Below are 12534 nucleotides of genomic sequence, written 5' to 3' on the forward strand. Positions count from 1 at the left end.
AAGAGTAGTCTTATTTAACATTTACAAATGATTTGGAAGAACAGAAACACAGAAAAAAACTTTTGCTTTTATAAAGAAAAATAGACCCTTGCAGGCATAAAACAGGAAGCTGATCTCAAACATCAGTTTCAAACCAATATCGAAATAAGAGTAGACAAGTGGTTTTAGCCTTACCCTATCTCCCCTTCTTTTCTTTCCCTCCCCCAAAGAAATCTTACATAGCAGCTCAATATGTTAAAAAGCAGAGCTGCACTAGTTAAGTGAGGTAGAGAACTCAAAAGTCTCCCTGGTTAAATTCTCCACTGTACCCCTAAACTGAAAACCACTATCATATACTCTTCTCTAATGGCAACCTATTCCCTAGAAGCCAAAATTCCACAAAGTGCTCTGCATGATCTAGAAGAGGTATGGGTAAAAATAAACTAATGCTAAATCTAGCATATTGTTATAATTCAAACCGGTAGCAGTTGGAAAGGATCTGTTGATAAGTGGAGAGATTTGTGGGGCTTCTAAATAAGGGCAGGAATAATTTAGAACTGATTTTAGATACGACAAGTCTCCCGGAGACCTTCCCTTAAAGTAGGTCTTGGGAGACACTGCTCTTGTGTGTGGGGGCAGTGATAGAAACCTTCCAGGGCTCTGTGCCTCACACAAGCCTCCCAGCAGTAGGTGCCAGCAGGTATCTGGTGGGTGGGTGGTTGGGTGGGTGGGTAAGTGGAGAGGGTAAGCAAGAGTGGGTTTATAAAATCCTGGAAGTAAGAAAGAGAGAACTTGTGGGGAAAAGTAGTTTTAAGACAAATAAGAAGAAATGACATTTAACTTAGCTCATAATAAAGTTAGAGAACATGCTACCCAAGATAACTTGACCTGATGGGTAGATGGGTGGGTAAATAAATGGTAGATTGATAGATGGATATAGATAAATTAATGCATAAAAGATTAGAGAGTATTGCTATAAATGAAAGGTACTTGTGTATAATTTTTGAGATTAAACACATCAGAGGATTTTATACCTAGAAATGAGATCTTAGGTCATAGAACATTTTTTGTCACAAAACATATTTTGGAGCCTCTATTTTGAACAAAATTAAGGTGAAGGAAATATTACTCTGCGTAATAGGTACCTCAGTTATTAAATTTAAAAATTCACGATTTAGTTGTTATTTTACATTTCAGTTTTTGTCTAAGTTTAGCCAACAAAAGGTGTTTAAATGCTTAACCAACACTGCTATTAATATATGTTGCAGTTTAGGACAAAGGACAAAAAAAGCTCACAAAGGATTGATTTTGAAACTGATTAATTATTTATACTTACAGAATTGCATATAAGACCAGAACACATACACATACTCTTCAGTAAAAGTGGTTTGAGGATAAATTAGACCAATGGTAAAAATAAGAATAAGAGCAAGAAAATTCATGTTATTACAGAATGGCCCTGTGTTTCCTAGTAGCCAAAGCAAAAGTAGAAAACATAGTTCTTCCCACGATTCAGTCATCACAATGAGAGGGGGAAATCCAGGGAGCAGGAGTGGCATAACTATTCCTGGCCCTGAGACCTGAGAACAGTTCTCCTCGGGAGCCTCAGAGGATCCCACGTTAGTCAGTGAACCCCACCTTCAAAAAAACATCTTTATACAAATATACTGAAATCCAGAGAACCTGTTTAACTCAAACTTTATATAGTCTTCTATTTACTTGAAAGCAATGCAGATAAAGAAAACGAAAGAGCCACGGTGCATGCTTACCGCCATCATAGCTGTCTTCAGCAAATGGTTATGAAACAGCAATAGTGGGGTAGGCTTTGGAGAAGGCCAGAAAAGGACATAAACAGCTAAAATACAACCGTTACAGATTTTTCTTAAGAAAATAACAGATAAAAGAATGCTGATATTACCTGAGTAGATAGTAACTTCAAGTACAGTAACATCAAAATTGAGATCTTCTGTTTATTTACTTATTGGCAGTCACAAAATTGGAGGAAGAAACTTAAATATCCATCAGCAAGAGCTACCGCATTTCAGTGTAGCTGCATGTCCATTTACAGCCCTCTGAAACTGTGTGTAAGTGTGTGTGTACCTGTGTGTATCCACAGAGCGTTGCATATCAGCATTAACAGCAGATTTCTAAATATTAATAACACCCAAAATGTGTTTAACCTAATTTCTAATTTCTAACCTGGCGGTTGAGTAGCATTCTCTACTTTTACCTGGGTGAACTTCTTCCTTTTTCTCCCCAACCTGGCTATTTCTCCACTGTCTAAATCAAAGTAAGCCTTATTTCAATCCAATTCCAAGTAACATAAGGAAGCTGCTGTTTCACCATTCATCTTTTCTGAAACATCTATTTCTGTAATCAATAGTCTATTCCATTTCATTGCAGTTTATTTTGTTACTAGACAATGTTTTTGGTACTAATACTGCAAAACTGACTTGGGACTGTTTCTGAGCTGTTTGACTTTGTTGATCTGTGTTTGTCTATTTTGACACTAATACCATCCTATCTAAATGACTGTGTCTTCATAATACCTGAATAAATGATAGGGCTGGCCTCTCTTCTAAACAACCTCCAGTATATTCTTTCTCATTTAAAATTAATTTTATAATAATTGACTTGCGTTTGAAGAAAAATGCTTATGTTACCTGATACCCTGTTCCTTTAAACAGTATACTAAATATAACATAATCTTTTCTGAGTAACTTAAGCATTATCAGAGTTAAAAATCCATGATTGTCTTTTAAGAAAATGATGCTCACGCGATCTATTGAGATTAGTGGGGCTGTTTTAATGCTGTACAAATCCTATTCTTTGTATAGTTTTGCTCTTTTGTTGCTTTTTATTAGTTTTCACTATTAGATGCCATACATATACCTATTTTGTTGCAGCCCTACCCTCACCCCAATCCTTTTTCCCCCTAATTACCTGTTTCTGATTTGTTGTCGCCTGGGAAAACAGATGACCAGCTCATTAAAAATGTTTGTAAAACTATGGGTAAATAAGCTTTGAACCAGGGCCTCTCTTAGGAGGTTATGTATTTGTTTTGTTTTGTTTTTAGATTTTAGGGCATGAACTGCTAAAACAGCTATTTTGGGTATCTGGAGGTGTTTCCCCCCTTTCTTTATTTTGAAGAGATATTTTGAGCTATAGTTTAGGTAAATAAGTATTATGTTTTTAACCAAGTACTAGAATTTAGATTATTTTATATTTTGGGTATCTAACGGTTACACTTATTTTAATTTTGCAAAGTAAGGTTTAGTCTACATAAAAAAACGTAATTTTTGTTTCTCGTGTTTGTAAGCTCTGTAGGATAGCTCCATCTTTCTTACTGAATCTTTAAAAACACCGTTTCTCTGAAGCTGTTTTTTTTCTTCCTTTTTTATATGTTTTTTAATCTTGGTTGGCAACTTAGATATTACTTCTTCCAGTAACTACAGGCCACCTAAGAAGAAGATCTTGAATAGGAAAAAGCTGGTCCCCGCCTACCAACCCCCCGGCCCCCTTTGAAGGGAGTCTTGTCTAGCCGTGAGGAAGAGCCCGAGGAAGCCACTGTGCTGAGGCTGCCCAGGCCTGAGCTCTGTCAGGACGTTTTCATTTCTGTTGCCTGCATTAGAAACATAGTGGAGTCATCCTTTTACTCTTTACAGAATCATAAAATAACGGCTTAAAAACTAAGCGTGTTTTGTATTTCAGGTTATGGTTTTGTGGACTTTGACAGTCCTGCAGCGGCTCAGAAAGCTGTGTCTGCCCTGAAGGCCAGTGGGGTTCAAGCACAAATGGCAAAGGTGAGTTGAGAGCCGGTGATCGCTTCTCTGCTCCGCAGCTTTGGTTCTGCACCCTAATGCGTCTGCTTTTCCTATCACCACCTGCGTTGGCCCTTCACCCCGCCAGCCATGGCTCCCTCTGGACACTGTCCCCTGCTTCCACGGCCTCAACAGTAGTGATTCTCATAATCTAATGTGTGGAGGAGAATTTGTTAATGTATAAAATTTACATAGTAAATAACGTAACCCTATAAGTAAATCAAGAAATAGCACCAGATTTTCTCAGGTAATCAGGTATTTTGTGAGTCTTTAAAATCTGTACTGTTTTTTTTAAATAATTTTAATATGTCAGTGCTTAAGGAATTAATATATTTTAGACATACTTCAAAAGGTTATTATGGAATGTCACATTTTGTGAGAATATATGGCTAGCACATACATTGCGGTATACAAATATACTAGTTTTAATGCAAATGGAAGCTACAGATGATTTTTCTTCCATATAATCAGACATTTTTAGACATTGATTATTTCTAGACTTTAAATCTACTCTTTAGCAGTTTTGTAATGACTTGATTCAAGATTTGTTTCTGATAGACTTTTAGCATTCTAGAGAAAGAATGTTGTTGAAAAATTTCTCCAGGTGTGGAATATGCTTGAATGTTAAGGGATTATAAAACAGAAACCATATGTTTCATGCTTAATATGTATTTTAGCACAGTACACCTGGGTAATAATTGCTGTACGATATAACATTTTCCTTGAAAACCTTTGTCTTACGAGTTTCCCTCTAAGGTTTTTACCTAGAAAATCATAATTTATGAACGTAAGTGGAGTTGACCAGCCAGTCATCATCTCTGTCTTTTCATGTTAGGATCGTCTTCAAAGTTAGACAGTTTAAGATGCCCAGATCCATTTTCTAAAGTAACGATGCCTTAGAAAGACTTGACGGACTTGGAAAAGTTGGCCTTACGTGATCTAAATCACTAGTTCAGGTGCAGTCTGATTTTAAGGCTGGAGGGACCTCACGCTAACTGGTGCATCCTCAACCCCACTTTCAAATAGGCATGGTCTGAGAACTAAGACTCAGAGAGGAGAATAACCCTTGAAATGCCACACATCTCTTAAGTGTTTATATTCTAGAACAGACATTCTGTTATGCACTAAACACATCCACGAGTCATTGTTGACTAAACTAATATTTACGTCCCAGTCTTTATTGCCCAAGTGTAAGCCTGGGTTATATCCTAATGCCTACTACCTACAATGCAGTTATTAAGATATTCATGTACTTGTGTAGGGTTTTTTTTCCCCATCGGTGGTCCTTCAGTTGCTATGGAAAATATTTTCAAGCCTGAAACTTGGCAGTTTGATATTTTGAATATTCTTTTCAAAAGAGCAATACTTTTATATTAACTGGTTTCATGAAGTACAGGGGAGAGTAATTTTATACTGTTCTCCACTACTTCTGAATAATAGCACGTGATCCTTCCCCAGGAAGCATTCACAAGCACATAGGGAAAAGAAGGTTTGTGGAAGTTAAAGGACTCTGATAAAGAGATAAATTACCTGTTAGAACCTTACGGCTGCTGAAGAACACGTATGCAGCTACCAGGACAGAGATTTACTTTGGATGAAAGAATCAATGTAAATGAAGATTTCAGGAATTAATAAAAGGGATCACTCTTCTAAATTAGTCCTTGCCATTTAATATTTTTAAAGTTTACAGTGAATTGGACTTACTTTGTATTTTGTTAAACTCTAGAATAAGAAGTTAAAACTGTAAATATTAAGCACCATGATCTTCCAATCATTAGTCCATCAAATAGAGCAATTCCTTGTGACATTGTTGAAACAACAATGATTATGAGGTTTTAAATATATTGTGAATATGTGATACCTACATTGCATAATGATTTGCAGAATGTTTAAACTGTCTCTGTAAACAGTGGATAATCAGACATTTTATAAGCAGGACTCTCCGGGCACACTCAGAAAACAACTTCCTTCTTTCCTCCCTTCTGTCCATTCTAACTCACTGCCTGAAGCTCCTGCTTTTGGAGAAAATCCTGGGCAGGTCTCATGACTTTTCTACCCACTGTCATTATTTCAAAAACTCCCTTCAGTTGTGTCTTTCGTTTCCTGTCTTTCCTGTTGATTGTTTTGGTGGAATGCCTCTTGATTTTTCATCACCAAACTCCAGGAAACATATGTATCTTTTAATACATTCTCAGCCATTTCTGTCTGTATTTACATTGTCTAACCTCAATACAATATTTTAAACAAGACATCGTATGGGGGAAGTCTCAAGTTACACTCCAAATACAGTTTGTATAATGTCGGAATCTCATGTAGAGGTTTTCAAAGCTACTGAAAGTCAGCAAAAGGGTTGGACGTTGCCTGTGCTGAGAGAGATCACAGCCTACCAAGCAATTGTTTGCTGACAACCATTTTGATTATTTGTTGATCAGGAAACGGTGTTTTAAAGATTTCCATCCCAATAGAACCATTTCTTATGTGCATGTACTCAAACACACACAGACACACAGAGAGATATTAACTAATGTACTTAGTTACATTTTAGGGAATTTAGGAAAATAAATATTTAGTTACAATTTAGGAATTAGTTGGGGGTTGTGACTGATGTGTAATATGTTGTGATTTTTTTCAATTCAAAGTTATGTGAAGTAGGCTCCGGTTAACATTTTAATGCTGAATATCTGATTCTGAGGAACAGATTGTGATGTTAAGTATGTGATGCCTGTAATTTAAATATCCAATTCTGGCCGGTCGCGGTGGCTCACGCCTGTAATCCTAGCACTCTGGGAGGCCGAGGTGGGCGGATCGTTTGAGCTCAGGAGTTCGAGACCAGCCTGAGCAAGAGCGAGACCCCATCTCTACTAAAAATAGAATGAAATTATATGGACAGCTAAAAATATATATAGAAAAAATTAGCCGGGCATGGTGGCTCATGCCTGTAGTCCCAGCTACTCGGGAGGCTGAGACAGGAGGATCACTTGAGCCCAGGAGTTTGAGGTTGCTGTGAGCTAGACTGACGCCACGGCACTCACTCTAGCCCGGGCAACAGAGCGAGACTCTGTCTCAAAATAAATAAATAAATAAATATCCAATTCTGTTTGACAAAAAATTTGAGTATTGTGTAATGAATCTTCAAATGAAGCTTGTGTCTTCCCCTACTGGGTCTGCCCCAAGTAGCAAGCTCATCGTGGGATGGGAACGTGATTCGTTTCTTTCCTGTTTTGGAAGCTTGTGTTTGTCCCACTCTTCTGTCAGCTCACTAGCTGTGGTTTCTAACCTCTCCAGCTTTGGTGCAGTGGTGAAGGATGACCTGGCCATGATGTGATCTGGTGATTTCTCTGGCCAGACAGCACTCTTTATGCTTTCTTTCTTGGAATACTTTGGTTTTCTGAGATCTCTATCCAACCTCACTCCTCCCATCCCCAAATTGATCTTTCACCTAGAGTTCCCTGGACCTAAAGAATATATGTCCTTGGGCTGACATCCTCAGCTCCTGATAATCTAATTAACAGTGTGTTTTCAGCCCCTTTCTGCTGGGCCTCTTGCCCCTTAAGGCAACCTTCTTGGGAGGATCTAACACAGCCCTGGGCCGACTCTGCTTGTGTGGCCCACATCTGATCTACCTTTGCCAGGTATCAGTAGGACCGTAGTTACTTCACAGCCACACTTATAGGCCCTTCCACCAGCCTTTCTCCTTTTAGATTCCTCAGGTTTTAAGTCAGATGTCAATCTGTTATTTCTGCTAAGCTCCATGGGACACGGATCAAGCTCCCTGAGTGGTCTGTTGAAGCCCCTCTTGCTTGAACACCAGATAGGAAAGCAGTCCACGTGGTGAGACTCAGAATACCTCAACATTTATCTGCATGTAAATTTCATTCTCAGTCTCTCCAATCTCTTATAGACAGACAGGAGGTGGATGGTCAGCTAAGCGTCCCAAACCCATTCTCAGCCAGCCCCTTGCAGGCTCTCTTTAGGTGGTCTAGTTTCTCCCTCTGGAATGTGGGAGCTTCTGATGCCCAGTGTTTTATAGTCTCAGCTAAAACAGAATTAGAAAGAGGTCTATTTTATCAGTCTGTTAAAAATATAGAGGCTTTATTTAGAGTGGCTCCTGAGTACTTCCCTAGGCATCGTTTCCAAGACCTGTGATGTTTAAGCAACACAGTACATTAAATATCCACTGTTTTGAAGAAGTCTTTACAATACATTTCGTCAATACTGGACTGGGTCTAGATTGGCATGTCATGTCAACAGTGCCCTTCAAATGCCAGCTTTCCCTTGGGTTGATAATGAGCACCAAAGACCTCCCCAGGAGGCTTGATACTGTAAATTGGCTAGGAGAAACCATGCCTTCCTCCGTCATCCGTGGGGAGGACCAGCATGCAGAGTCAGAGATGCTGGCATGTGCCAGTGTTCTGCATGTTATGATTTCTTCACATCCCTGTAGAATGACTTGAGTTTCCTGAACTTCATCTCTTTTTTATTATATCACTAAAGTTACAAAATGTATTTTATATGCCCTCGGGTCTGTTGTCCTGTACAATAGAACCATGGATTTGAGGATCTGCGCTTGAACATAGCCCCTTTATGCTGTCTGGATAAAGGAGCACTTGGCAGACATCTTTTGGGGAGATGATTTTTAAAGGGAGTTTAAGTCCAGCTCTCATAGTTGGGTGATAAGGAGGGGACCCATTGCTGTCCATTTTGCTCTAGGGAATTACTCTAGATATAATAATGTGTCAAAAACTCACACTGCCACATATTAAAGGCTTGCTTCCTTATGTAATCAGAAAAAATTAAGGTACGTTCAATTAGGGGAGGGTGGTGCAGAAATATAATATTGTTTGACACATTGGCTATCAGAGTTGATAAATAACCCCAGAAATATTCATAACAAAGTCGCACAACTGCACATTGAGAGCATTAGAGAACAGCAATTGTTTCTTACTCGTGTTTAATTTTCAGTGCCTTGCTTGGTACCTGCCATAAGGTAGATATTGTTTGTTTTGATGATGATCAAAGAAATTAATTAAGCCAGAGAAAAACTTTCTTTTGAGCCTGGGCAAATATTGAGAGTTCAGAAAGAGTCATTTTAAAATTATATCCATCAAGTACCCTGATGAAACTTATCAAATAGTAATGACCTTGGGCCTTTTGGAAAACCCTGTTTATGTTAAATTTGGCAAATGTTTCAAATGTGTGCATTTTCAAACAAAAGACTCAGATTCTATAAAGAGCAGAAGAGAAACTCAGATAATGAGCCGAAAAGATGTAAAACTCTAGTTGACATTGGTAATATCTGTTAACAGAGTAATTTGTGTGGGCCTTTTGGTACCTCCTAAGGCCTGCTGGGGGTCAGCACATCATCGTTTGTTGTTTGGCTGGTAATAAGCTTGCACATTTTTTTCAATAAATAAGCAGTCAGAGGAGCAGGAATGCAATCCCCGCCTCCTCTCAGAGGTCCACCATGCTCTGAGCAGTTTGCAGTCGTATGCCCGTGAGCGGCTATCTGCTGGTTGGTGAACCTATTCAGTACAAGAGAAAACAGATGTCTGTTCTTCCTGCCAAGTCCCTTTCTTGCATTTTAGGAACCATTCCACATGCACAGGGAGGTTTTTGTTAATTTCTTTCAGATGATGACTGAGTGCTTCACACCATGCGGGACCTCCAAGCCTCGCTTTTCTACTCAAGTGAACATTAGTAGCTGTTTATCCCTCTCACAGCCACTGTGGGACCTAGTTTTCTACTTGTTAGAGAAACCTTGAACCCCTTCCATGCCTAGGGACGTAAGGAGGCCTGTTGGCCCCACTTTTATGTTCGATCACCTATAATTGACAGAAGAATTGTTTTTTTGGACATAGCACTGTATGTAACAAAAACAGAGTTGTGGTTGTCACTAATTTTAAAGAGACTAAATTATCCTCACTCAAAAACCACAGCCAATCACTGCAAGTATTATATGTTCCATTCACGATGACTGTATGGTAATAAGAATGCGTGGATACTTTGGGGATTAGCTATTTTGTGGTCCATGCTACCAGCTTGGAGTTTTTTCCTTTTTTTTTTTTTTTTATTTCATCTTATTATGGGGGATACAGAATTTCAGGTTACATACATTGCCCATGTACCGCCTATCCCCCCAAGTCAAAGCTCCAGGCGTGTCCGTTCCCCAGATAGTGCGCATTGCACTCATCATGAAGGTATATACCCATCCCCTCACCACTCCCCCCCTTCCCCGAGTCAGCACCTTCAAGCGTGACCATTCCCCAAATGGTGCGCAATGCACTCATCATGTAGACCATTCATGTTTTCCCATTCTTTTGTATTTTGTTTTTGACCCATTCTTTTGTATTTTGTTTTTGAATTTTAATACTGCTGTAACGTTGTGGGTAATGTTTGCAGGACAGTTGATCATTTGAAAAGAAAGATAAATAACATCAGTTCTAAAGGTCATCTCAAATGAAATTAGGTTTCTAAATGACAGGGTTGTTTATGTTGAAAACATATTAACATCATTGGAAATACTTACCTGTACTTAGTCTACTTTGTATCACTATGTCAAAGAATGGGTTAAGAGCCCAATTTCTTTATAGATTCTGATTTTTAGCACTTTTTTATGTTATTTCTTCATTGGTAAACTTTCAAGTTGAATCAAGACTTTACAGTGTGACTAGGCACAGTGGCTCATGCTGGTAATCCACTTGGCCTCACTTTGGGAGGCCAAGGCAGGATGATCACTTGAAGCCAGGACTTTGAAACCAACCTGGACAACATAGCAAGACCCTGTCTCTATAAAAAATTTAAAAATTAGCCGGGCGTGATGGTGCATGCCTGTAGTCCCAGCTACCTGGGAGGCTAAAGTGGGGAGGATCATTTGAGCTCAGAAGTTCAAGGTTACAGTGAGCTATGGTCAGGCCACAACTGGGTGACTGAATGAGATCCTGCCTCAAAAAAAAAAAAAAAAAAAAAAAGACTTTAAAGCATGTGTAATATTTTTTATTAGTATTTTAGTAACAGAAGCAACATAGATTTAAAAGTACTTAGTACCGACAGTGTCAACTCACTTCTGAAAATCTTCCTATATAAGAAATTCTACTATGAGCATTCTTAAATATTAGTCATTTAAATCTTCATAATTGTAATTTTAAAAGAAAATCTACAATATTTTGATATGTTTTTTATGTAACGTTTCTTTATGCCATATCTTTGTCCAAAGAGTGTTCTAATGCCCTTTAATTTGGGGGTTCCCCACTCTATTCTGAACCTAACTAAGCATGATTCAGAAGTCTTCCTAAGATAGATTTGGCCATGTCACTCGTCTGCTTCCATGCCTCCAAAACCTCCCTAATTTTCAAGATGTGGCTTTCAAACTGCAGTTCCTCCTTTGTCCTACTTCCTACCTACTAGAGTACAGTGATGCATCACTTAATTGGCGGGATGCATTCTCAGCAATGTCCTATTAGGTGATGTTGTGTATGAACATCACAGAGTGTATTGACACAAACCTACATGGTATATAGCCCACTGTACACCTGGGCTGTGTGATATGGCCTTGTTGCTCCTAGGCTACAGACCTGTACAGCATGTTACTGTACTGAATACTGCAGACAACTTTAAAACAATGGTATTTGTGCATCTAAACACAGGAAAGGTATACAGTAAAAATACAGTATAAAAGATTTAATATGGTGCACCTGTAGAGGACACTTAGGAGCTTGCAGGACTGGAAGTTGTTCTGAGTGAGTCAGTGAGTGGTGAGTGAATAGGAAGGCCTAGGGCATTGCTGTATATTATTGTAGACTTGATAAACACTGCTCTTAAGCTACACTAAATTTACAAAAGTTGTTTTTCTTCAATAATAAATTGACATTAGTTACTGTAATTTTTTGCTTTACAAACTTTTTAATTTTTTTAACTTTTTTACTCTTTTGTAATAACATTTATTTATCTATCTACTTATTTATTTATTTTTAAGCTTTTTTGTTAAAAACTAAGACACAAACATATACACTAGTCTAGGGCTATACAGGGTCAGGATCATCAAGACATCTCTAGGCGATAGGAAATTTTGCAGTGTGTTGTTGACCAAAACGCATTATGCAGCACATGATCAAACGTGAACTCACAAGATAAAAGTGGCTTATCTTCCTGGAGTATCAATGGTACTGGATGGAATTAGGTCAGAAACATTGTTTCTCTATTAAACTCAGATAGGAAGTAGATTGCAAAATCTACTTTTTTTTTTTTTTTTTTAAGATAAAGCACAAGAAGACTTCAAAGAAATTTTGCAGCTCTGGGAAGGATGCTTTGCCTTTCGCCTACAGACTCTTCAGGGTACATAGACATTCTCCTTGCTTTTAGCACTGCTTAAAGTAGGAAAGTTTAAGCAGCAAGGACTGACAAAAATCAAACCTCTTAGCCTTTCAGCCTGGTTTCAGCCTCTTGACTTGTGCTTGTTCAAGTCCCTGCTCAATGTCACGTTCTCTGAGCAGAGTATTCCCTAGTCCCCCGAACACAGGCTCCCCTCCCTGTCCTCCTACTGTGATTCGTACACATCTGTTACAGCATGCATTGCGTGTTTCTGTCTCCCCTACTTTATTATAAGCTACCAGGAGGCAGGACTAGAGTCAGCGTTATTTTATCTCGAGTCTGGCATGTACGGAAGGCACTGGAAATATCCTTTACCTGTAGCAGGCCTCGCGGCCCACCTTTAGGAAGAAAGGACTCTGTGTTGGCT

The 12534-nt window shown here is 38.7% G+C and overlaps 1 protein-coding gene across 6 annotated transcripts in view; it reads left to right on the forward strand.

Annotated features, from left to right (window-relative positions):
* Positions 1 to 12534, forward strand: part of RBMS1 (RNA binding motif single stranded interacting protein 1) — a 209162-nt gene that overhangs the window by 165930 nt on the left and 30698 nt on the right. For all 6 annotated transcript variants that reach the window (XM_069472200.1, XM_069472237.1, XM_069472228.1 and 3 more), the window contains exon 4: positions 3691 to 3782. In XM_069472200.1, the coding sequence (XP_069328301.1) occupies positions 3691 to 3782 (92 nt within the window). The remainder of the gene's footprint in view (positions 1 to 3690; positions 3783 to 12534) is intronic.

The sequence above is a fragment of the Eulemur rufifrons genome, chromosome 1 (assembly GCF_041146395.1).
Source record: "Eulemur rufifrons isolate Redbay chromosome 1, OSU_ERuf_1, whole genome shotgun sequence".
In the NCBI taxonomy this organism is placed as follows: domain Eukaryota; kingdom Metazoa; phylum Chordata; class Mammalia; order Primates; family Lemuridae; genus Eulemur; species Eulemur rufifrons.